Genomic DNA, 26,116 nt, shown 5'->3' on the forward strand with positions numbered 1-26,116 from the left:
CAACCCATGTCCCTGTGGAAAGAGGAGGGCACTGGGGATCAAGCTGGAGGAGACCAATCCTTGCTCCTTCTACTGCACATCCTAGTAGGAGAGAGCTGGAGTATAGTGTCCCACCAGGTACCCCAGCTCTCTCCTACTGGGATGTACAGGAACATGGGCCCATGGCTAAATGGAATGTCCCACTTTGCAATAAAATGCAAAACTCCAAATTATGATGTAAAATCTCCCAATTTTTAAGTGGTGCTAATTAATTTTTAAAAATTCTAACATTATGTGAGTTCAGTATTTCCCCTAATGAAGTATCTGTGGGCCACCCACGTGTGAGTCTGGCAGGACCTGGACCTGATGGGCATGGGAAGTCCAGGAGGGTCCCTCAGAAGACAGAGATAGCCCTTGGGGTGACAGCTTACCCCTCTCCTACATACGCCCAGGAAAACAGTCGGGCTGGACGGGGTGGAGGGATTGGCAAAGGCACCCCTGAGGAGCCTTACCATGTAGATTATAGTGGACACCTCGTAGATGATGGACTGGGCAGAGAGGTCCAACACACTGAGAAAACCTGTAGGAAAGCATAAGGTGACCACTTGGCCCTGGAGCCAGCTAAGGGACCCTGGGCTAACAGAATGTCCCTTGCCTTGGAGGCCAAGAGGTAAATGATTTCGAAGGGCAGATTCACAACAAAAAAATGTTCCTGCTTGGCCGCCAACCTTCTAGGAAGATCTTGCCCAATTGTTTTGAAATTTCCTGCAGGTTATTACAAGCATGGTCTGTCTTTCAAGTTGAACTCCTCAGAGTATGTGGCATGGTGAAGGAGGGAAAAGAGACTGGATCAGGATCAGGGAACCCAAGTTCAGGTCTTAGCTCGGCCACTGTGTGACTTTGGACAGTCTTTTCTTCTTGGGGTTCGGTTTTTCTATCTGTAAATGGGGGTAACGTTTGGACTAGAAGGTCTCTCGGGGCTACTCCAGCACTGACTTGATTCTCAGGTTGTTTAGACTCTGTGCTAAGTGTTCTGACGGGCACGCATTGCATCAGGTGAGGGCCCCACACCTGCCATGTTGCTCAAGCTCACACACCTCCAGTCCATTCAATTTCTCACTCCTTCATTGACTCAGCTACTTCCACCTGGGTATCCACTCAGTGCCAGGCCTATGCTGGGCAATGCTGGGGTCCCAACACAAAAGGCCCAGGCCTACCTTCTGGGAACTCACAGCCTGGTGGTGAGACAAATGAGCAACTGACCTAGACTGGGTTGGGCTGTTGAACTACCTATTTGGGGAGGAGTTTCTGGGCTGGGTGAGCCACCAACATTGTTTCCCCGCCCTGCTCTTCCACATACCCATGAGGATGCTCCCGATCTCGTAGGCCCACCACTCAATGCACATCATGAGCATGCTAGGGATAGCCAGAGCGAAGAAGGGGCCCCAGTCCTGCAGGCACTGGCTGGACCAGCCTAGGAACAGAAGGCCCAATTGCTGAGCAGCAGCCCACCCTGTGTTCCTGCCCATTACCAAGAGCCACTGATGGCCTTTTGCTCTGCCCACTCCTGGGCTCAGCTCAGCAGGTCCAAGCACTGGGTGTTTTGCACAAGACATGCCAGCTGGTCCAGTGCTGAGAAGATGATGCAAGGACAGGGCACCAGCTTACCTGGCTACTGCTACAGAACAGTTCAGGGTAGGAGCCTCAGGCACAGGGAGGGTTCCCCACCCTGCCTATGATACCATAGATCTTGGGCCACTACCCTGCCCGTTCTGGGCTCTGTTTCCTCAACTGAAAATTTGAGTCCTTATTGTTGCCCTGCCTCCTCAAAGGATTGTTTGAAGGATGGCATGTGATCAATGACGCAAGAGGATTCACGGTGCAGATAGAGCTTTGCAGACTTGGAGCGAGGTGCAGCCATGTAGAACTGCCTTGACCACTGAATGAAGCCCAGGAAATGGAGCCTACAAGCTACAGAGTTAGATTTCAGGAGGCAGAAAGCTTGGACCCAAAGCCTGAGAGTAGACAGGCATGGGTTCGAATCCAGCCTTTCTCAACGTAGCACCTCTGGCATTTTGGGCAGATTGCTTAACCTCTCTGTCTCAATTTCCTCCAGGTAAATAAAATGAGAATGATGTTTTGAAACTTAATAGAGGTTGGGAATGTCTGGCACCTAGCCCACCGCTGACATGTAGGAATTCACCTGTGTTGTCATATTACTCTAGTCACCATCCTGTGATCAAGAGGACTGTGGAAAGCCCCTTGAGCCTGTTCCCAGCAGGGCTTTGTACTGTGACACACCAGGTGGTGGGGCCCAGGGCCTTTGGGTGTGGGTGCTGAGAAGTAAATCAAAGGAGTGAAGGTGCTCTGAAGGAAAATAAAATCAAGCTCGGGATGGGGCTCCTACAGTGGGGCTCCACCTGGGCCCTCTGCCTACCAAGGGAACACCGGTACCTGTGCTGGGGGCTCATTAGCGGCTCACTTGCTCAGCTCCCCCAAAGATAGGGAGGCCCTCCCCACCTGTCCATGTCTCCAGGTACAGCTTCTTCAGCACAATGTAGAGAAAGAGGAAGATAGTCTGCATGAACTGGGAGATGGTGTTGGCATAAGCGGAGCCCCTGGGAAAGGAGAGAGAACAGAGTTGGGGCTGATAGCCGCCTCTTGCCCTGGGGAGGAGGGGGCTCCCCTGCTGAAGCCAGCATAGGGAGGTGGGGACAGAGGCATGGCTCACCTAGCACCCACATCCTGGGATTGGCCTCCCCCAGGAGTCACTGGCACCATACTACACTCTCCTGCCAGGCCCCCACTCTTGGCCTTTCCTGGCAGGCAGGGACAGGTGGGGGGAGTGGCTCTTCTTGTCTCTTTGGTGGGGAGTCTCCACCAAGTTCCTCATGACCTTATCTCCACTTTTGAACAATGTGGGCAGCCTCCACAATCTTTGGCATGGGTAAAGGAAAGATGATGACTGACCTGCCCCAGACAAGGGTAAGGCATTTGGTGGACAGTGCTCTCCATCCAGACCCCTGAAGCCCATGAGTCTCACCTGACCCCCAGGCTCAGCACAGACACCAAGGCATAGTTGGCCAAGCCATTGACACAGTTGCCCACGACGCCACTGAGGACTTGAGGCCAGACGATGCCCTGGAATAAATGAAAACTGGCCCTGCTTTGGGGTAGGCAGGACCAAGGGGACAAACCCGAGCACATCTAGGGGTTGGAAAGAGGCTGGGAACATGCAATTCCTTCCTTCCTGGCCCCGGTACCAGAGATCAGGAGATGGCACGGCAGATTTACAGATGGTGCAAAGAGGGAGAAAGCCCCAGGCACCCCTTCCAAACAAAATAGGGCAGTGTGCCGAAGGAGGGGGCCGCCCTTTCACCCAGGGCCCTGTACCTGATTTTGCAAATATTTTGCCAGCAGGGCATAAAGAAAAGTCACCTGCGTAAAATAAAAGACAAACACACAAATAAACAATAATCAAAAAAACACCACATGTTTCTCAGACATCTGAGTTTGGGGAAATTACTTCACTAAAGTATGTCTAGGGTCCTACAGGTAGGCTACACTTGGATGTATGCTCTGGCCCTACCTGTGGGGGAGAGGCCCCCTCAGGGATCCTGCTCTGCCACAGGGGAAGATAAACAGAAAGGGAGTGTTGACTCTGAGGGACAGCATGCTTCAGCAGGATTGTGAAAGAGACAGAGTGCCTGGCAGGGCTTCTGGCTGCCACCCCAGGCCTTCATTCAGCTTAGGAAAGCCCCCCAGGAGCCTGTGTACAGGACACACCAGAGCCTAAATCCATAGGTTGTGACCCACTGAGGGCTTGACTCTGGCTGCTAGAGACAAGGATGTGGAGGAGTGGCAGGAACTGAGCATTGCTGGCCACCAGCAGCCTCTGCTATCAGGTTTAAGACCTCATGGAGTGAGGCAGAGCCTCTCCTGTTTGTGGAGGACAGGAGCATGCATGTCAGTGTGTGTTCCAACTCAGGGGCACCGCCCCTGCTCCTTCTGCCCTCTGTCAAAATCTGGCCCAGGGCCTGTGCATTACTGGCCTATCCTTTCTCTCTACTTCATTTTAGTGTAGCACAGTCATTAAGAGAATGGAGCCAAAACTACATTGCCAAGGTTCAAGTATTGGCTCTGCCTTTTATAAGCTGTGTGATTTTAGTCAAGTTACATAACCTCTCTTGCTTGTTTCCTCATATATACTGGGGATAATAATGCACATATACTTCATATATATATACAAAGTGCTTACAAAACAGTATTTGGCACATTTAAGTATTCCAAGTGTTATTATTATTATTTTATTAGTAATTAAATTTTTGTAGCTGCATTTCGTGGTAGGGATTTGCTTTGATAAAGGAGTTGCCACATGATAACTTCATAGGATGTTTTCTCCTGACCCTGCCCCAATGGCTGTGTGACAAGATACCATCGCCTTGGTCTGAAGAGCCAAAGCATGGTTTCTAGGGAAGACTTAGAGGAAAAACACCAGCTTTTTCAGGTGGTTTCCATAATACAGAAGGAATTTGGAGCTGGCCGGGCACCAAAGGGGTCATGGCACCAGCCTTTCAGTGTGGGTGTGGCCAGGGTACACCCTGCCAGACCTGGGCATCCTTTAAACATCCTGAATTCACCTGACCTGTTCCCTTCCCAGCTCCCTCCTCAAGAACTTCGGCCCCTGGTGCCATGCAGGATAAATGGGTGCTGCAGTTCCAAAGACGGGAAGATGAACTCCAGTGAGCAAGGCCATCCCTGACACAGAACTGCCAGGGAATAAGTAACATACGTCACTAAGCTTCAATGAATCAAATAGTACAGCAGTGGATTCCAGAGTAGATATACAGGCCACTGGGTCAGGCCAGAAATTTCAGAAACTAACCCTAGTACACACCCTGCTTATTTAGTACTTAGTAGATTTATGGAGAAGAGAAAGAAAAGAAAGTCATTAATTAGTCTTAGAAAAAGTTTGTTAGATAGATTAAAGTCTTAATCTGTAAAAATGGAAACCATATAAGGGATCGAAGGAAATATAGGCAAATGTTTATATGATCTTGATGTGGGTTAAGTGTTTCGAAGCTCATCAAAGACAGATATAAAGGATAGGATTTATGAACCTGTTGTATATACATTAGAAATTCTTTAAGTAAAAACTATCAAAAAATTACAAAGCAAGTAACAAACTGAAAAATGTTTGCAACACATATGGCAAAGCATTAAGATACTATTCAACACATTATTATAATTAGAAAAATATTAACTCACTAAAATAAGCAAAGGGTATAAACAATTAATGGAAGAAAAACAAATGTTCGATAAATACACGACAAAAATATTCAACTTCACTGTCAATAAAATGCATGTTTAAACAATTCCTAATTAGAAAAAATTTAATAATAATACTCTGTGCTGATGAGAGTGTTACCAGTGGGAGTGGAATTGGTATAAATTGGTATCAAAAGCCATTGACTGAGTAACTCTAATTACAATAATACATCTTCAGAAAATCAATACAGATATTCACAAAGTTTTCCTATAAGAATGTTTATCAAATTTTGTTTATAATAGTGAATATTGGAAACAACTTAAATACTTAACATATAGGGATTGGTTAAAAATTATGGCACAACTTGGATATATGGATACTGTGTAGCTTTTGAAATGGTTATCGTGGAAGGCTATTTAATCATATCAAGAGACTAAAGACATATTTGAAAGGGAAAAAGCAAGTTATAATACAATATACTCAGATTGGTCCCATTTAAAACTATATGTGTGTGTTTGAAACCACACACCCATGAATAGAAACAATCCTGGAAAGAAATACTTACCTATGTTCTACCTGGATGGTAGGATTATAGGTGATTTGACTTTTTTCTTTCCCAGGCTGTCTACAATTTCTTCAATAAGGGGTTTTCTAATCACGAAATCATGTTCTGTTATTTTTCAAAAGTTTAATCTGGACTGACTGGAAGGAGAACTTCTCTCCTACCTCTTTAGCTATCTTCATGGCACAGTGGGAAGTCTCTGTGGCTGATGGACTTCCCCAGAATAGGGTGAAAGGCAAAAAGCCAGAATTTGGGAGAGTGTAAGCCCACCCCACCCTCTTCCGGGCCCAGCGGTGGCACATTACCGGAAGCGCTGGCATGAAAATCAGCACGTATTCCTGTGTTAGCCTGCAAGAGAACCAGAAGCTCTGGAACTGACCAGGCTGTGCCCTCCTCGGCTGGGGACATCCTGAGCTCCCTGGGTCTGCTGAGAGGCTTTCCCAGGCTCTGCAATTCTCCGCCAAGGCAAGTGAAACTTTAGCAGTTTGGGATGCTATCACTACATGACAGGAAGATGCCGTCAGGAAGAGCCCAAGTACCCAACCACAGGGGCCTCATGACTAGAGAACCCAAATGTGGAGTGACTTGGTTTATAATGGAGGTAAAAAGTTCTATCTTATCAAGAAATAATCAAATGAAGTGCATGTAACATGGAATTTTTAAAATTAATAATAAACTGTATAATTCATCGGAAATTGGTTCAGTCCTCTCTCTTTTTTGGAATATGGGGAAGTGCACATTTAATTTCTTCAAAAGCATCTGTGAAGTTCCAACTAGTGTTGGGACACAATTGCGAATAATATGCAAATTCCTTATTTTTCTCTTTCCTCCTAATTAAAACTGGCCATTTGTCAGCCTCCTGCTGGTCACAGCTGGAGTAGCACACTGTGCGCGCATATCCCAAAACCTACCCTAGAACCATCCCTAGAGAAGCTGCTCTTGTGACTGACCTCCTGTGAGCCAGAGAAGCATGGGACTTGAGGGGTAGGCTTCTTTAGGGGCTCCATTCCCTTCCAGGCTTCCCAGCAGAAGTCAAGTGGTACCTGGACACGTCCTGGTCCTGCCTGAGAAGCAGCAGGATCTGCTGGGTGTTGAGGAAGAGGGCCCAGCAGGGGAAGCAGCAGAGAAGCAGTATGAGCGTGCCCCTTTGCAGGATGACTCCCACGTGCTTCTTGTTGGGGCTGCCAAAGGTCTGCAAAACAGCACCCCCTTTGCTCAGTACTTTCCCTGTTTCCCCAATGAGGTCAACCAGTGCGTGAGCCTGCTAGCAGTGCCAGTTCTGTGAGTGGCCCCTGCGCACAACAGGCACCAGTTAGTAGCTGACATGTAGCAACCCTAGGTACAGCCTGGGGCAGCTCCCTCTGCAGGGGCTGAGCCTGCTCGCAGAATCATAATGGTTTACTGAGTACCAGACTTTGTCTACCCTTTGTCCCCAGTTTTTCAAAAGCCCCTAATGAGGCAAACGTTATTCCCCCACATCACAGCTGAGACATAGGAGGTTCCAAGAGCATTTGCCAAGTCACTTGCTAGTAAATGATAGCCAGAGCTGAACCCAGATGCCCAGGTCCCCAGGTCCATCATGAGCCCAGAACCCTGGGGCGCAGCTGAGCCTCACCGGGCTTTGGGTCCCCAAGGTCAGGGGGATCCAAACTATGCACCCTCAGCATTGACACGCTAGGACAGGGAACTGTCTCCATGGTTCTCTTGCCCATCTGCATAGACTCTTTCAACAGGAAGGTCTGGTTCCCTGACAGCACTCCTCCTTAGGGATGGCAGTGTGTGTGGGGTGGGGGCTGTCGCTCCCACCCCCAGTTTCTGTTTGACAAGCTCCCAGCTCAAGGGCACACTGAGGGACCTTTCGGGGTGGGGCGGGCGGGTCCTCCTCCCCTAGCAGCTGAGGGATTGGCTCTGCCCTTGCCCAGCTCATGGAGGCCCACCTACCTGAGACATTAAGGTGTCACAGGCTGAGGAAAAGCCGAATCCGACGGAAACCCCACAGACATTGATAAACTGGAGCCGTATATAGGAGAAAACACAAGTCTTGTCAGGCAGGGCCCAAGTTGGGGAGGCAGCCCAGCAGCAGCTCTGATGTGCAGCTGAACCAGAGACCCCTCCTGGCCGACCCTGTCCATCTGCATGTGCTGAGGCCCAATGAGAAAGGGCCTCAGGTCATAGCTGTGGATGCAGCTGTCAGCCCTCACGCTGTGTCTTCTTGGAAGCCCAGGGGAAAAGCCAGGGAGAGACCAACCCCGCACAGCCACAGCTGTACTCACGGTCACCGAGAGGGTTACTGATGCCAGCTCCACTTTGCCCAGGTGCCCACAGAACACTGAGCTCACGACATAGATCATGAAGGTTAGCACCTGGAACAGGAACTGAAAGGTGGTGGCCAGAGTCAAGGGTGCCACTCAGCCCTGCCTCAGCCTGCCAGCCCCCGCCGACCCTGAAGCTCCCACCCATCACAGCTGCAGCCCCACACATACCCCAGGGACCTGTAAAGAACACTCTCAGCCACCAGGCAAATTGCCCACACCAGGGAAAACAAGTATGTGGCTAAGGCTGACACGGCGGCCAGAGCTGGCAGTCAGGAGAACAGCGGGCTGCTCCTTTTGCACTGTCATTAACCATGAGCTGCATTAACCTCTGGACTCCAGTTTTCTTCCCCGAAAGGGCAGGGATGCACAAGAGGCACAGAGCCTGGAACTCAGAGCATTCGATGTTGTTATGATTATATAACATATTATCATATAAACAAAAAAGAAATGGAATAAAATCCACCAAAATCTTGGTAATGGTTATCTATATACAGGTGGTTGGGATTAGAGATGAATTTTTTTCTTCCTTATAACTTTTGTTTCGTCTGAAACTTTTATAGGGAGCAATTTGCCCAACAAAACTGTCACTAGTTTTTGTGGTCAGAAAAAAATGCATCTAAAGCCATTTTCCTTGTGGAAATAAAATGGACAGAGAGCCCCTTCTTCCTCTTTGGGGATACCTGCAGGCTCCTGCATCGATGGATCCCACTTGTCGTTTTGGGATCTCTCAACCCAGCCTTCCTGTGGGCTTTTGAAGGAGGGCACACCTGTTCCTGCTGAGCATAGCCAGGCCCCACTGCCACCCCTGGCACTGTCCAAGGACAGCTGTCCTGCTGTCACCTGCTCTGAGCAACAGCCTCTGGTGTAGCCTGGACATGATCAACATGGCCATTTCCGGGGAAGGGTGTGAGCAGCCCCCGGCACACCCTATGTCATTACCGGACAGCAGGTAGACCCCAGACTCACCAGCTTCCCACCTCCACCTTCTTACCAGGGGTCCGGAGAGGACAAAGAGCTTCCGTGCCTCAGCTGTGAAGCCGACAGGGACCAGCCGGTGGAGGGCAGGGCAGCAGCCCCCTTTATCCAGGGGAACTGTATCCTGGAGGGTGTCCATTTCAAACCCAGGCCACTCGCTGGCCACCCTGCACGCCTGAGCACTCCTGCGGGCAGCCTTGACTTGCCAGCATGAGTCACCGTGCAGCCTGGCTAATGAGTAAAGGGAAGGAGGAGGGTGTGCCTTAGCAATGTATGAAATGTGCCTGGTCTCCCTTAGCAGCTCACTGGCCCCGGCCCCAACGAAGGACAAGACAGAGCCCTGGACACCTGGGAGTCACCCAGGCTTATGCTTGTGGGTGCCTCATGTCTGCTCTCCCAGAGAGTCAGCAGCAAAGCCCCCAGGAAGGGAAGGTTGCGGGCAGTGCTGAGGTGTGCAGGGCCTGGGGTTTGGGGGCTGGGGAACTGAGTATCTTACACCTTGGCAAGAATATGCCCAGATGACTCCCATTTCACAGTTGAAGAAATGGAGACTCAGAGAGGCAGGCAGCAGACCCCGGTTTCCATCCAGGTGGGCTACCTCCAGAACCCCGCCCTGGGAGGGGCGAAGTGAGAGGGAACAAGGGCCGGGGGGTAGGGGCTGGGGCCAGTACCTAGGATGCCTGGGCAGACTCCTCTATGTTGCAGAGATGGTTAGGAAGAAGAGTCAGAGTCTGGAAATGCTTTTACTAACATGGATAAGGGAGAGGAGGAAAGGCAAGGAATGGCAATGCTAGCCGCCCCCACCCCTTGTCTCTATGGCTTTTTATTCTCTCTCACAAAGCTGGCTTTGCAAATCATCATTAGTTACTATCAGGTTAGTGATTACAAACTACATCCAATTCCCAGACTCAGCCTCAAGGCCACGACCGTGTTTTCAGTTGTTTCTTCTCAGGTATCTTTTTCCCATCCTCGTCCCTAGAGCAAGAAGTCCCAGAATAGGTCAGGCGTGTGCACCCTCCCTGTAATGTGTCCTTGTGTGCAAGTCCACATCTGCTTCTGATGACCTTGTTGCTCCAAGCACCAGGCATCCTTCCAGGACTCCAGGCGTTTCTCACAACACCCTAGACCGTCCTCTGCTTACTATCCCTTTCAGCAGCACCCCTGAGAGCCAGGTGATGCCACCTGGGCAATCAGCCCACCCCTCTCGCCATCTATTTTGCCAAGCAAAGCTGTCACTGGGCATCTCACCAGGTTCCTCTCTGGCCCACTTGGTCTGTCCTCTCTTCTCTTCCATGCAGGGGTGGCCTGCAACCCACCAAGGACAGGCAGAGCAGTGAAAAATCATGAGACGCTCATAACTACCACCTCACTCGGGCCAGTCTGAGATTGGGCTTCGAGGTGGGGATTCAGTCAGGAGAAGGAGGAGCAAGTAAGGGGAGCCAGTAGGATTTGCACGTAGGACAGCTGGTCATGGGAAGGCTGGACTCTGGACTCCCCAAATGCCCAAAGGGGTTTTCACACCCAACCCTACAGTGAGGGAGTGGTCCACAGGTCCCATCACACAGCCCCCAGAGCTGCCTGGAGGGAGGAGTGAGGACAAATAGAAGATACGCACTACAACCCACCCCATAGTTGCCTTGCACACACACCCCTCCCCACATTCACACACAACCTCTTTTCTTTACACCAGGTTCCCCAATCCCCAGGGCCACAGACTGGTATAGGTCCGTGCCCTGTTAGGAACTAGGTTGTGCAGCAGGAGATGAGTAGTGGGCTAGCAAAGTATCCTGTGTATTTGGAGCTGCTCCTCAGCTCCACCTCAGATCATCAGGCGTTAGATTCTCATAGGAGCATTGGTCCCTGGTGCCAAAAAGGTTGGGGACCACTGCACACAAAATTCCAAAATGCTCCACTATTTTTGGCATCTGGGTCACCTGGGTGAGGTATATTCCCTCATTCTGCAGAGCTCCTATTAGCATAGTCTACAACCTATTCGATGAATAGTAAATTTACCACCAACAAAGAGGGAACAGAAGACATCGTATTACCACTGTACTTATTACAGGTTAAACGCTACAACACACTAGTTATAAAGTCATTGCCAGTATTTTATGTCACTCCTCTAATGCTTTTTCCATATCCTTCTCATCCCTGGCCATTTCTCAGCTGGTTTGGCTTCCTCTTCTGAAAAAGTAAGCAAAAACCTTCCCTCACTCTTGGGACCATGAGCTTTGCTGGTCTCTGTCATGTGAAACCTGCTAGTCTCACGTGGAAGGGCATGTGGTGAGGGCATCTGGAGGCTCACCTGGCTGGCCTGAGATAGTTAGCAATGAGTGCCTGCTGTCAGCTGGGCATTCTGCTGTGATTGTCTGTCACATAGTACACTTGCATCTCCTTCCACAGGAACTCTCTGTGCAACTTGGGCTTCTTATGGTGAGAAGTTGGCTTGAAGAGGAAATATTCCAGGAGCGCAAGTGAAAGTTGCATCATGTCAAGATTCAGCCTGGAAAGTAACAGGTCACTTTGCCTCATTCTGTTGGCCAGAGCTATTGCAGGCTGGCTCAGACTTCACAAGAGAAGAAACAGCTCCCCACCCTGATGGGAGGAGTGGCAAAGAAGCTGCAGGTTCTGTGGTCTACCACAGACACAGTCAGTCACTTTCCCCATTTTCTCCCCACTTCCATTCTCTCATCTCCTGTCCGAACCATTCCCCACACCTTGGCCCTTAATGAGGGCAGAGCAGATAAAATCTTTTGCCCTAGTGGTGAGGGGGCTCGGGCCTGCCCAGGACCCCCACAGGAAAGAAGGACCCAAAGCCACAAAGTCCTGGGAAGGGTAGGAGGTGGGATGAAGGGAATGGGGAGCAGAGAGCCATTGCAAGGGTTAAGGCGGTTTCCAACCAAAAGGGGAGCCTCCCTGGGTATCTGGTTCCCTACCTCTGGCAGTCTCACTGTGCCACGAGGCATTTGGAACATGCCGGGCAAGGCCCAGCAACTGTGTGGCAAGGAAGCAGGGAACTAGCCAGAAGCCACTGGCCTCAGCAAATTCAGTGGCCCAGGAACCTTGAGGGCATCTCAGGCTCCCCACTTGCCCCAGACCAGCTGCTGCGAATGTCAGCACAGAGCCAGCCCAAGATGCCCTCTCCAGCTGCAAGTCCTGGAGCACCAGGCGAGCCCCACTGTGAGGCTGGCCTGGTCCTCTGGCCCTGCCCTCAGGTGACTGCCTGGGTTCCTGCCAGGTACTGTTGGAGCTGGGTTACTTGTTAATTCTGTTAACTCTATACTTGGTTACACTTCACCAGCCTTTTCCTTTTGGCCTTCCTGATGTCCTTCCTGACCCATGCACCCTGCCAAGCCGGAGAGCCAATGTCCCTGTCTCTGACCCTTCCTCACTGTCCAGTGACTACAAAACACCCAGTTCTCCACTGAGGAGGGTAGAGACTCTGGCCTTCTGGTCCCTCAGCTCCACATACATTTTCAGGTCAAAGAACAGCTGGGCAAGACCAAACTGTTTGTCTCTTCTCTGTCCCTAGGCCTTCTGCTGAGCAAAGACCAACATCTGCAAAATGCTCAAGGTCATCCCTGAACCCCTCCAACTACTGCCTCTAGATTTAGCACCTCCTTCTCTCTGCCTACACACCAGTATCTCTTCCCTCCATCCTTCACCCTTTCCTGCTTTCCTCTCTCCCTTGTCCCAAAAGGCTTCACTGGGCACCTTCCCCCATAGAAATGCCTAGGGCTCAGTCCTCACAGGATGTCAAGGCACTCCCAGCTCTGTCATAAGGGGAGAGACAGAACCAGCTTGCAAAGCCTCAGCAGTGACCCCTGAGGAGTGCAAGACTCTTGAAGATCAGAAGACGGTGGGGGCACTTCTGGCTGGGGAAAAGTTCGAAAGAATTAAAAAGGAATATTACTCAGCGCTAGGAAGAAATGAACTATTAAGCCATGAAAAGATATGGAGGAGCCTTAAATGTAGTTTGCTAAATGAAAGAGTCCAATCTGAAAAAGCTAATACTGCATGATTCCAACTATATGACATTATGGAAAAGGAAAAACTATGAAGACAGAAAAAAGATTAGTAATTGTCAGAGGTTTAGGGGGAGCACAGAGGATTTTTAGGGCAGTGGAATTATTTCTATGATATTATAATGGTGGATACATGTCATTACACATTTGTCAAAACCTATAGAATATACAACACAGAGAGTGAACCCTAATATAAACTATGAACTTTAGTTAATAATATATATCAATATTAGTTCATCAGTTCTAACAAATGTACCGTCCTGATGCTAAATGTTAATAGAGGAAGCTGGGGGGTGGACAGTAAGGAGGCATATATATAGGCACTCTCTAAACTTTCTGTACAATTTTTCTAAACACCAAAAACTGCTCTAAAAAATAAACTCTATTTAAAATGGTAGACGACATAATAATAATAGGTAGCATTTATTGAAATTTATAAGAAAAATTTCCTCCCTCTTGCACATTCAGTTGAAGAATGAAGAGGTAGCATTGTTCACAGTAGCCAAAGAGTGAAGACAACTGAAGTGTCCATCAACAAATGAAAAGATGAACAAAGTGTGGTATATCCAACAATGGAATAGTCTTAGGACATAAAGAGGACTGAAGTACTGATAGGTACTACAATATGAATAAACCTTGAAAAATGTTACACTAAGTGAAAGGAGTCCATCACAAAAAGAGCACATATTATATAATTCCACTTATATGAAATGTTCAGAATAGGAAAACCCTACAGAAAGTAGATTGGTGATTCCCAGGGGCGAAGGGAATGGGCGTAAGTGGGCATGACAGCTAAGGGATGTGGGGCTTCTTTTAGAGGTGATGAAAATGCTCTAAAATTGATTGTGGTGATGGTTGCACATATCTGTGAATATATTAAAAGTCATGGAATTGTATACTTGAAAAGACTGAATTGCATGGTATGTAAATTATAGCTCAATAAAGCTATTAAAAAGCTATTGAAAATGGTATGTGAGTGGCATGGGCGGGGGCGGTGCTGTGATAAGCTCTGTACCACTAGGAAAATGCCCGGTGCTTACTATCCCGGCCTGGTCTGCCAGCTTGTGGCAGAACCCACAGAAGACTATGTCAGGGAAGGTTCCAGACCCCGTAGGTGAGGCAGGGGTGGGGAGGTTATCTGCATGCCCAGTGCAGGACCCAAGGCTCTGAGAGATTGTGTGAATAAGGTGAAGTCCCTCGCTGGGGCTAGGCTGAGCTTGATTCAAACCTGGGTCTGCCTGATGTCACTGGGACCAGCAAATGTGCTGGGGGTCTTAAAGGATGGAGAGAAAGTAGGTGGGGTATGCCAGGCCAGCAACCCAGGAGCCAAGAACCAGGAGGGGATACAGTAGGGTGCAGCGAGCCAGGAGGCACTGCCTTGGCAGAAGGCACCTGGAATGCCAGCCCCAGGCTTTTGATGTTTCTGCAGCCATTGGAATACCACTGTGGGCTTCTGAGCATGGAGGTTTGAGTCCTCCAACTGCCAGGGCAAGTGATTCCTACAAGGGAGAGGGTAGAGAAGGGAGACTAGCACTGGGCTGGCACTAGCCTTCCAGGAGGCAAGCAGAAAAGAAGGAGGGGAATGGAAAGAGGGCCTTTCATTTCCTTCCCTCAGGCCAGGATCATCTTTTCCTTCCCCAATATTTTAGTCCTTAGTGGCAGTGGTAGTGGTAGGTGGGAATCAGGTTTCCCTTTTGTCTCTTACTCACCTGGTCCTTATTTTAAAATCTCCATCATTTCTGAATCTAAACAGGTACCAAGGGAAATTGTTTGTTTTTCCTGCCTTAGCTAAACAAGCCCCACAAAATGTCCTGTGAACCTGCAGGGGGACATTCATTGACAAGCACGTTTCTTCTTGAGTACCTCTATAACAGAGTGAAATGCTTGACCTCTCTGACTTCATCTTATTCAAACCTGCTTTGTTCCCATGGCCTTCAGGTTAGAAACTTCTTGTGTATGGACACGTTAATTGTTACAGGAATTCTGCTTACAGATTAAGTTTTACAAAAACAGCCCCTACCAGAAAGTGTCTCTCCTTAGGAGATAAGGAAAGCATGTATTGTTTATCAAAGATTTGCAGAACCTCATGACTAGACTCACATCAACTAAGGTCAACAGACTAAGCACAATCTCCCTCGGACCCTTGGGGGCATCCAGATGTCTCCAATTGTCAATCACCTCTTGCCCCTTCCATTTTCTCCTTCTTTTGACATAAAAAAGCCTGAACCTGTACTTTCTTAAGATGAATTTGAGGCACCACTAAATCTCCCATCTCTTCGGTTGGTGCCTTCTCAATCAAAAAATCTTTCCTTACTCCAAAATCGGATGTTTTGAGTTTTGACCTTTCAAAGCATCAGCTAATATGCCAGGGACTGTTCTGAGAAGCTGCATTGGATGAAATGAAAGCATCTTCCTGGGGATAGGACTCCACATTCTGAAGAAGGGGGAGTGGGAGTTTGGTGGGGGGCAAACCCTGTGATGGGGGAAAGGTCATTAGACGTTTGGTATCCTGAGGGACCTGAAGGTGGACAGCCAGGAGGCTGTGGTGGAGGCAGTGGTAGTATCTCATCAATAAAGGGCTGGGTGCTCGAGACTACAGACCTCCCCCTTGCTCCCCACAACATCCTTCCCCACCAGAGCCTGTCTCCTCTGCCCCGGAGCACCCCTTCAGTGCAAATTTCAAGATGTATAGAAGCCAGGGCTGAGATTTCAGCACCCACATCTGGAGGTATACTGAGGCACCAGAATGGGGGACCACTACCTGCATCTGCTTCCTCTGGATTCCCACCAGGAGATGGCACTGAGGCTGCACCTCTCTGAGGACCACTCTGTGTAGGGCAGGGCCGCAGGCAAGTAGCAGGGCTTCCATGGAATTCTTCCACAGAACCACTTTAGCTACAAGACAATGTAGGGATTTTGATATCACGATAGAGAACAAAAGAAACAATTCTCTTTTTAGATGCAGGACAATGTCTTCCTTAGCTTTGTCCTAAGTGTTGGAGGGTAAAGGTAGCAAGTAGCCAGAAAGTACTACAATTTAAGAGAGAGAGAGAAAAAAAGAGAAAAGCTAGCTTGCTTATTTCTAGATTTCAACATAAGAAAATGTGCCATGAGATTAAAAAACAGTGATTCTAGCCTCAGAAACCAAAACAGCCTTCTTGGATGCATGTGGCTGTGGCCTGCCCTCTGTGTGTGTGACAGGCATTCTCAGCACTCAGTCCATCCTCCTAGGAATGGCCTGTTCTCTGAGTAAATCACCTCGATTAACCCTCACAGTTACCATGCACTGTAGTTGGAGCTTGGACATAGGGCAAGGTCAGTGTGGTCCTTTCTGGCTGACCTTCAGATTTTCATACTCAAATCTCTTTACCTTCTCCTCACCCCAATTTCTAGAATAATCCCCCAAAGATGCCACAATCATCTTGCTGGGAATTTTCATTGGTTCTCTACTACTACAAAATTGTCATAAATACTCTCTACTTAGTTTGTTTCTACTTTGTAGAAGACGAATCCTTATCCACTTGCTTTCTGCTCCCAAGCAGTACGCTCTGCTCCTGTGAGGAAAAGCTCACTGCCGGCTCTGCTCGCCACCTATTTCATGCTGTTACTCTGCCTCAGCTGTGCACGGCTTCCTTCTTCCACCTCCTCCCCTTCCTCTTGACCTTCTGTCCCCACTGCTGCTTCCTCACATCGGGCGTCTGTGTCTCTGGCCTCCCTGCTACCTGGCTGGCATCATTCTAACCCATTCTTCAGAAGCCTACCTGCAGTACTGCCCTCAAAAAGAAGGCTGGGACTCACTGTCAGCAGCTGGAGAGGGGAAACTGAGAATAGCCCTCCAGGTTGCAAGTCATGGCACATCTAGTGTTCACTTTATCAAAGATAGGGAGTCTGTTAAACTTGTCTTTTTATTTTGTGTTTTTGACACTTTGATACCTGAGGGCCGGCCTTGCTGACCTAGAAAGGACCGCCCTTCCCAGGGCTAACTAATTCTTAGAGATACAAACAATTCTACCTGTAAACAATAGCCAACAACTCTCTGTACCATTCAGATGCGAACCAACCAACTAACCATTCACAACCCACCATGGATTCTCAGACAGGTCACTATCCATCTGCCCTAACCACCCCAGAACCAGGTACCAGACAACTAGGACAGCTGCTATGCCCCAGAGCCACCTGAAATTATTCCAACTGGCCAGTGCTTACCTTGCCTCATCTATTCCTTTCCCAGAAAGTACAGCAAAGGTTCTTGCCCACATTTCTCCTCCTAACCAACCTTGGTGCTTCCCCATGTGGCTTCCTGAGGTATAATGTTCCTCCTCCTCTTGGGAACTTTGTGTAAGAAGCTATCTTTTCAGTGACAGTTGTCTCCTGATCTATTGGCCTTGCCTTACCTGAATAATAATAAAACCTGCATTTTAAAACAGTTCAAAAAAGGAGGGGAAGGGACTTCATTACTCAGAAACCAAGAACTTATGATGACCAGAGTCTAGGCAGCCATCCCTACCTATGAGTCAGTCTAAATTGTGTTATTAGCCTGCATTCAAGGACTTGCTCACTAAGGCATCCTGGGCAGAGTGAGAGGCAGACGACGGTGTGTAATGAATTGTGGAAGGTGTGCCCTCCATGAAAAAAATGCAGTGTAGGTGGGAACAGAATCAAAATCTCAGTGACTGAACATACTGGAGAACGTAGACTTTATGTATTATACTGGGGCAGGAAATCAGAGAGCCATACAGTAGGATGATTCCCCCTCCAGAAAACAGAGTGCACATTAGAATCACCCAATGAAATTTTTTTTTTAAATTTGTGATATAGGGCCTGGTCATCTGCATTTTTAAAGCATTCCCTGGGTGCTTCCAATAATCGGCCAGGACTTGGAACTTAGCAGCTCAACAGTGTCTGAGCTCTGAGTCAGTCGGCCATCTGTGCTCCCCTGGGCTTTTCCTTCATGGCTATAAGATAGCTGCCGCAGCCCCAGGCATCTAATCACCCCATGACAACATCCGTACTCAAAACTCTGTCTTACAACCCTTTGGGGAACAAGATAACTTCCTCAGAAGTTCCTCAACCAACTTCCTTTAATATCACACCCACTCATGCTTAAGTCCATCTCTAAAGGATGGTATTACTAAAAATGGGGTTGAACCAGAAGTTCTAGCCCTTGACTTCACTTTAGAATCACCTGGAAAGCTTTTTTTAAAAAATACCACTACCCAGGTCCTGCTCAGATGTTCTGATTTAATTAATCTGAGGAAGGCCCAGACAGCTATTTCTTCTCCCTTTTTCTTTAACTTCTTATTGAAGTATAACATTCGTACAGAAAAGCACACATATAATATGTATATAGCTCCATGAATTTTTATAAATTCAATGCACCTGAATAACCAGCAGCCAGATCAAGAAACAGAATTTTATTATCTCCTCTAAGTCCCCTGGTGTCTCCTTTCACTCAATCTCTCCCGCCAATGATAACTACTATCTTGATTTTTAGCACCACGGAATTCTTCTGCCAGCATTCTTTTAGACCTCTCCAGGAAATTTTCCCATGTGCAGCCGAGGTCGAGAATCATTGGCCTAGACACATTCACTCTGGGGCTGGGTGAATATATATTGCTGCCATAGCCAACTTAAAATAGTTCTCTTGGCAAAGATGAAGCATTCGGTGTCACCATGCTCAATGGTTCCTTTTTAAATTAATAGATGCATGTCCTGACTCAGACTCTCCTAGTCCTATTGCATAGGGCAGGGACCTCCTGAGGCTGGCCTACTGTTGGTTCTCTCCATTAACCCTATTTGTCCCTGAGATTGCCCTTCCAGATGGCTGTGGGGCTGTTAGGGCTCAGTGACTTGATACCTGCCCTCACTCCCAATCTGGCCAGTCCCCCTCCTGATTAGAGGATTTGGAAAGCGCATAGTGGGCTGGGAGATCTCGGCTCCCATGAAGGCTTAACCTGGGGGAGCTCATGGACAGCTGTTTATGCTGCTAGGAGCAGCCCTCGGCAACTTCCTCAGCTTTGACTGACAGGGGCTATCTAGCGACCCGCAAGTCCATCCAGGAAGAAAAGGCTGAGAGTTTGAGAACCCAGCTGTAGGGATGCCTCCCAAGCATTAACCCCAAAGCTTTTTCCCCACTGTCTGTCAGCAGGGCTGGTGGAGAGTGGCTGGCTTGAAACTAGAGGCTTTCTGAGGTCAAAGCAAGGTTGAGCCAGCGCACCTGCTTTAGGCGATGGAGCAAACAGGAAGTCAGAGCCCTGGCTCTAGACAGCGGCAGAAAGGAAATAAATCTGCCTTTATTTAAAAACAAGACATAATTCAGACCAGCTTTGTGTGCAGATGGCCCAGATTACCAAGGTTCAGGGGCACCTTTCCAGGTTACACAGCCTCCTGGAGCCACAAGCCTGGTCAGGCTGGCCAGGTAGGGGCAATTCAAGGATCCATCCCACTCCCTTTGAACCCCACCCTGAGGAGATGCCTGGGGTTTCCCACCTTGTCGGCACCAGAAGACCAGGCAGGCCCTGCCCACAGCACCCAAAGGACATGGTCCAATGTGCCTCATGACCACCTCTCCATCACTAGCTGAACCAATGAGAGTCTCTCTATCAGGACTTTGTGGTTGGGCATGGAAGAGAGGGTCAGTGAGAAGAAGATGGATGAGGATAGAGACTGTAGTTCTGTGTAGACTTAGGGAACATGGATCTTGGCAGGCCTGGGCAAATTGCATGAAATTCCAAACTAAATGGGACTCTCTTGCCAGCCTGAGGAATGACGTATCAGAGGCAAACAATTTGGAAGGAGAAGAGAGAAGAGCAGACCCCAGTGAGAGGCAGAGATAGGGTACCCTGTAGCCCTCAGAGAGAAAGGCCACAATATCATTTATTCAGTCATTTGCTTCTCTCAGTCTTTCCATTTCTGGATACTATGTGGCTTGGCTGTTCCTTTTCCCTAAGAGATAATGTTCCTTCCTTACATCTTCATTTTTTTTTTTTTAGATGTTCTGAGTAGAGGTCTGTTCTTGCAACCTCATGACCCCTGACTATTTGGGCCTGTCAGGAGGTCTGCACTTACAGCTCTTTCCCCAGACCCAGGCTCTGTGTCTTCATGTTGGCCACACTGATCAAACCCTGTCCTTGCTGCCCTTCACATGAGTCTTGCTTGGAAGGGGGACCGCCTCGCACCAAGGACAAAGATGCTTTCAGACCACCTAGCAAAACCCTCCTGACCAGTCAGATCATTTTCCAGCCTGAGGTATGATCACAGTAGTTTTCCCTGTTACCTGCACCCCTTTCATGAAGCAGTTTGTTGAACCCAACCGTTTGCTCAGGGAGTGTTAAACTAATTAAACTACCGCATTTGCTTAATGTATTTCTAATACTTTAGCAACCTACTTAAGCAAACTACAACCTAAACCTGTAAATGCCTCAAGTTAAAAAATGAAAACCTGAGACAACCAATCACAAACAACCAACTAGGCATTTCCAAATAAGGCAAAGGCTTGAGCTATAGACAATCAAAAATTTCCTTCCTTTGCTTCTGCCTCTTCTCTAAAGAAGTCTGCCTTCTAGCTCCTGTCAGTAGAGTGCTCCTAATCACTTCCAGTTCGGTGCTGCCTGATTCAAATCGATTTTTGCTCAAATAAACTCCTACAACTTTTATTATGCCTCAGTTTTTCTTTTTCTTTTCACAGGAGAAGAAATATATAATTTAAGCTCAGTTAAAGTAGACGGGTTACATTCTGATTCTGCCACTTTCTAACTATGCAAGTCACTTATTCTCTTTAGCTTGTTTTTCCTTTGTAATAAAACCTGACATAGAATTGCCATATGACCCAGCAATTCCACTTCTGGGTACATACCCAGAAGAGTTGAATGAGGGAACTCAAACAGATATTTGTACACCCATGTTCATAGCAGCATTATTCGCAATAGCCAAAAGATGGAAGCAACCCAAATGTCCATTGGTAGATGAAGGGATAAACATAATGTGGTATATACATCTAGTGAAATATTATTCATTATTTAAAAAGGACATTCTGACATGTATCACACAACATGTAGACATTGCAAACATTAAAAACATTATGTGAGGTGAAATAAGCCAGTCACAAAAGGACAAATACTGTATGATTCCACTTATATGAGGTACTTATATGAGGGCCTTAGAACTGTTAAATTCATAGAAACAGAAAGTAGAATGGTGGTTGTCCAGGGCTGGGGGGAAGGGGAGTGGAAATGTTTGCTTAATGAGTATAGAGTTTTGGTTTTTGCAACATGAAAGAGTTCTGGAGACTGCACAACAATGTGAATATATTTAACACTACTGAACTTTAAAATGTTTAAGATGATTAATTTTATGTTATGTGTATTTTACCACAATTCAAAAAAAAATCTCACAGAAAGTATTGATATAAGAAGTAAATGAGTTGACACATACAGAAGTACCTGGAACATAGTAGACATTTAACAGATGTTAGGGGTCTCTTTTCTTTCTTTCTTCCTTAAATTCTTGACAACTGACGTTTTAAAAATATAGACTAGATGAGAACAATTTACAAATAGCCCAGACTTTACCTTTATGTTAATAAGCACTGCAAAAGTTCTTGGGTTTCTTAAGTTAAATCATCCTCATAACAAATTTTGCTGCATAACAAATCGTTTTGAAGGAGAAGAAAGAGAAAGAGGAAGAGGAGGAGAAGACTCAAGAAAACTTGAGCTCGGCTTGTGGCATTTTCATCCCGGCAGATTTTCTGTAGAATATGTTTGTGTGGAATGTGGGAATGTATGTGTTGGTGTAATGGTGGTATATGTAGGTAGAGGTTTCTCTCCAGTATGTGTTAATTGGACCAATAGTATTAGGCACATTATTTCATTAGATTTTATACCAATCTTTTCAGATAGATAGAAATGCTAATCTTCATCTTATAAATGAGAGAACCGAATCAGAGAAATTAAGTACTTGATCAAATAAAGGGGCAGAGCCAGAATATGAGGCCGGGTCTGTACCGCCTCCAAAGTACATGTTCTTTCTACTCCATCTAGGGTGGTAAAGAGCTTTTCTCCAGCCTGCCAGCTCTGCTTCATTGGGCATGTTGCCTTACACTGCTAGACTGTGAACCTCAGACAATTCAGCAGAAAAGAGCGCTTAATCAGTTCTCAATATCTGCCAAGGGCATGGGATAGAGGAGTGATAGCATGGGTGCTGCCGTTGCCTCTCTGACCTACAGCATACTGAATACAAGTGTGGAGCAGAAATAGGAAGAAAAACTTTTTTTCCTATCTAGCAACTGTTGGTCTATTCTCTGAAAAAGACCTCAGCATTGGAATGCTCAAGCAGGCCCAATCACCCCTCCTTCCAGGGCATCTAGCTGGGGCCAGGTCATCTCTGGTCTCACCCTTTTGGCTACCCAAGATAGAAGGTAACTCTCCTGGGTGAGGGGGGGGGCAGTTATCATGCATCCTGGGAGCCATTCTCTGATTTTGAGAGACCTAATTCCCTTTATTAACTCTCTTTCTGTTGATTATACCTACAGTGGTTTCTATTTCCTGTTCTGACCTGGCTGACACAGTCCTAGAGCAAATAAGAGACACAGCTGGGGTCAACACCAGGGGTTCCTGCCTCCAGAGTCTCTCTGCCTGTTGGTTCACAGTACTCAGGCATGAGCAAGTTGATGTGCATGGGTGTTTAGAATCAGGAGGCCTAGCTGACACCTGCTTGCAGGAGTATGGAGGAAACACCAGGACAGAAGAACTGCTGGGAAGCATGGGCAAAGTCTCAGGTAGGGGAACAAGTCAGCCTTGCTTGGGAGACATTGGAACAAGGAGTGGACCTAAAGGGAAGAGGAAGAGAGATGGACTACAGCTGAAGGGAGAAGAAGGAGGCTGAAGTCGGTCCTGGCAAAAATGATTGATTTTCTCCATCCATTAGGATGTTTCCAAATGTAAATAACTTAAAACACACTTCAAATGTTTGTTCGTTTGTTTTTAAGTGAGGGAGGACAATTTAACATCATGTCACATAGTCCCATATAACAGAGAGTTCAAAGATAGGGTAACTCTACTGGCTCAATAGTATCTTCGAGGAGTCAAGTTGTTTCCATTTTTCTGCCATACCATTCTCAGTAGGTCTGCTTATCTTCAGGGGGCGGGAGGGGGGGAGGGGGGAGGCTGGAGACAAAGTCACCTTTCCTTGAAGTGAATATATAAATAAAATGGGGATTCTGTTAGCAAAGAGGGAGGGTACGAACTTTGCATAGGCAATAATGCCTCTGCTATATTTATCAGGGTCCACATGGTCAGTCCAAGACAGTCAAGGTAACTCCAGAGAATTTCTGAGAAAGTGGGAAGATCAAAGAAGGGGCTGTTCTGCTGTTGACCTGAAGGCAATGCTGGCCCACAGAAGAGGCAGAGAAAGAGAACTTCAGAGGCAGAGGTGGGATCGGGAGTCCACAGCTAGCATCTGCCTTCTGTCCAGACTTTTGGAGTGTGAGGTAGTGGATTTCCCATTGTTTTACCTTTAGAGATGACCTGGGAGCGAGAGGAAAGTCCTGGTAGTGGTGTGCAGGACTCTAGAGATGGTGAGAGGAGGCCTGGGATGGCAGCAGTCCCAATCTGGGAGAGGAACAAGAGTCACTGTAGGTCAGAGTTAGGTCTCAGAGACCTATAACAGGGGGGCATGATGAATCTTTCCCTCAGTCAACTACTCAGTTAGTCATCTTTAAATCCTAGCAGATTTTTTAATATCTGTATACTCTACCCTTTTCTCAGGTATTCTTTCTTTTTTTTTTTTTTTGGTCTGTTTATCATGTTTTCATTGCCTGTCTTTGTCCATCTGAGAGACATTTGCTGCTCAAAAAATAACAATATTCTACATTTCCCAGCACCCTTTCAACTATGAGTGGTTCTGGCCAATGGGATGTGAGTAAAGGTGATCTGGTGTGTAACTTCCCAGACTTCCCATCCCCTGCTAGGGTGAACCCCAAAGGTACACATTGAGATAGTGGGGACTCCATCAGCAGTGGTTTCTGACTGACTTTGTGGAGCACAGCCTACCAACCTCCTGTTGTGTTAATCACAGACATTTTGAGGTTAACTTGTTATTGAAGCATAACCTCTCCTATCCTGACTAAGCCACTCCAGTCAAATGTTACTTTCTTGAAAATATAGACCTTGTCTATTTCATTCACCACCATTCCCAGCATCTGAAACAGTCCACTCAATAAATATTTGTTGAATGAACAAATGACTGAAGAAAACCTTCCTATTTGTTATATAATAAGAATCAAAGTTTATAATTTGGAAGGAACTATCACTACAATAGATTGTGTTGGGTTTTCTTTATTGTTCTTTGTTGTTGTTCTTTTGTTTTGCCATTAATTTGAGAATCTGAACACAAGAAGCAACTGGAAAACGGAACTGAAGAATGATTTACTACGGTTGTGGCTACTGGGTCATCCATTGGGAAGTCACAGGTGCCCTTTTGGGCACTCTGTCCAGATATGGATGGTGATGAGCAACACAGAAATGTCACCCGCTTTTGCTTGGTAACATGCAAGTTGTGATGAGTCTTGGACATTTATGTTTTGGACAATGTCAGTTGTTTAGAAAGGTTGACTCATAATTGTGCAAATATTTTTTTCCAGTTCATTCCTTTATCAAAAAAAAAAAAAGTAGAAAGGGAAAACAAAAGATTGAATCATGGTGTTGTGTTGGGGCAAGATCAAGTGTTTTTTCAACTGTTTTCTTTTGGATTAAAATGTAGTTTAGAAATAGGATTAGTCCAGAACAGGCCTGGTTTGGGACATAATGAATAAAACAAGTTATATAGTAAATTGTAATTACTATAATAATAGTAATAATCATAATTAAAAAATAATAGTAATTAGAGAAAAGAAAAAGAGGAGGAGGAGATTTGAAGAAAAGGAAGGGGAAGGAGAGAGATGAGTATGATTTTTACCCATGTGCTCCAATTTTTCCCTCTGGAGAAACTCAGATCAAGTCTTTGGAAACCCGAAACTATCTCTTCTCCAAGTTGAGTATTTCCAGTTCTCTCAACAGCTCCTTATGCAAAGATTTTGAGGAGCCCTCAACATGTTACTGCAAGTGACATTTCCATGGTGTCAGGAAAAAGCAGATGCTTTAGAGACTCAGTACTTGTGACTGATGCAGTGAGTCCAAGTGACATTACTTCCTGATCCTTAATTTCCTACTCTGTAAATGGGTTTATAACCCTTACTGAAGGGTTGTTAGCAGGTGAGGGTGAAGGAGAGAAGGAGGGGCAGGCAATGTTTACTCTTTCCTTTCACCCCTGGCCTGGGGGTGGCTCCACTTTCTCATTCATCAGAGCAATGACTGTGGGGCCTTATCTCTGGGAGGACAAGAGACATTGTTTTTGATCAGGATGTTGTCTTTGTTAATATGGTTTAAACTTCAAGGCTGTTTTACCCCACAGTTGGATCATGTGAGCTTGCAGTCATCTAAAATAAGGTAATTTCAGAAGAGAAGGTGGCTGGAATGGGAGGGGATTCAGAGCAAGAAAACACTAACAATGCCACTTAAATTCATTTACTTAAATATTTATTGAGTCCCTACTATGTGCTAGTCACTGTTCTAGCCTCTAGGGATTGAGAATGAATACAAAAGACAAAGGTCGGTGCTTGTATTTTCATGGAGGCAGACAGTCAATTAACAAGATAAAAACAAATTATAACAAGTCTTTTGGAGAAAACAAAGCAGTGTAAGTGATACATAGTGAATGGGGAAAGGACTAGGGAGATGAGGCTTGAGCTGAGACAGGTGTGATGAGAAAGTGTGATGAAAAGATCTAAGAGAAAGTTCTAAGCCCTGGGGGAAAGAAAGATTTATGGGTGGCTATATGTGTTGAATGGGGACTTTGAGGTCTGGGCTGAAGTAAGAGAGTAGGGCAGGGTTTGGATCATACAGAACCTTGCTAGACCATTTCTGGACTTGAGAATTTCTTCTAAGTGCAGCAGGAG

General features: G+C 46.8%; 1 protein-coding gene across 5 annotated transcripts in view; it reads right to left on the bottom strand.

The window, feature by feature from the left end:
- Window positions 1-9,815, bottom strand: part of SLC47A2 (solute carrier family 47 member 2) — a 42,204-nt gene extending 32,389 nt beyond the window's left edge. The window contains exons 1-11 of one of the 5 annotated variants that reach the window (XM_016145144.2): window positions 9,772-9,809; window positions 9,117-9,331; window positions 8,084-8,173; window positions 7,752-7,820; window positions 6,854-7,002; window positions 6,116-6,158; window positions 3,373-3,417; window positions 3,023-3,120; window positions 2,500-2,597; window positions 1,340-1,453; window positions 492-559 (exon numbers count right to left, since the gene is read on the bottom strand). In XM_016145144.2, coding sequence (XP_016000630.2) covers window positions 492-559; window positions 1,340-1,453; window positions 2,500-2,597; window positions 3,023-3,120; window positions 3,373-3,417; window positions 6,116-6,158; window positions 6,854-7,002; window positions 7,752-7,820; window positions 8,084-8,173; window positions 9,117-9,239 — 897 coding nt within the window. In that variant the 5' untranslated portion in view covers window positions 9,240-9,331; window positions 9,772-9,809. Of the gene's footprint in view, window positions 1-491; window positions 560-1,339; window positions 1,454-2,499; window positions 2,598-3,022; window positions 3,121-3,372; window positions 3,418-6,115; window positions 6,159-6,853; window positions 7,003-7,751; window positions 7,821-8,083; window positions 8,186-8,293; window positions 8,508-9,116; window positions 9,332-9,771 lie in introns of those variants that run through there. The other 4 variants (XM_016145143.2, XM_016145147.2, XM_016145145.2 and 1 more) reach the window with 4 other exon arrangements.
- Window positions 9,816-26,116: the final 16,301 nt, after the last annotated feature.

This window comes from Rousettus aegyptiacus, unplaced genomic scaffold, assembly GCF_014176215.1.
Source record: "Rousettus aegyptiacus isolate mRouAeg1 unplaced genomic scaffold, mRouAeg1.p scaffold_m13_p_6, whole genome shotgun sequence".
NCBI classification, from domain to species: domain Eukaryota; kingdom Metazoa; phylum Chordata; class Mammalia; order Chiroptera; family Pteropodidae; genus Rousettus; species Rousettus aegyptiacus.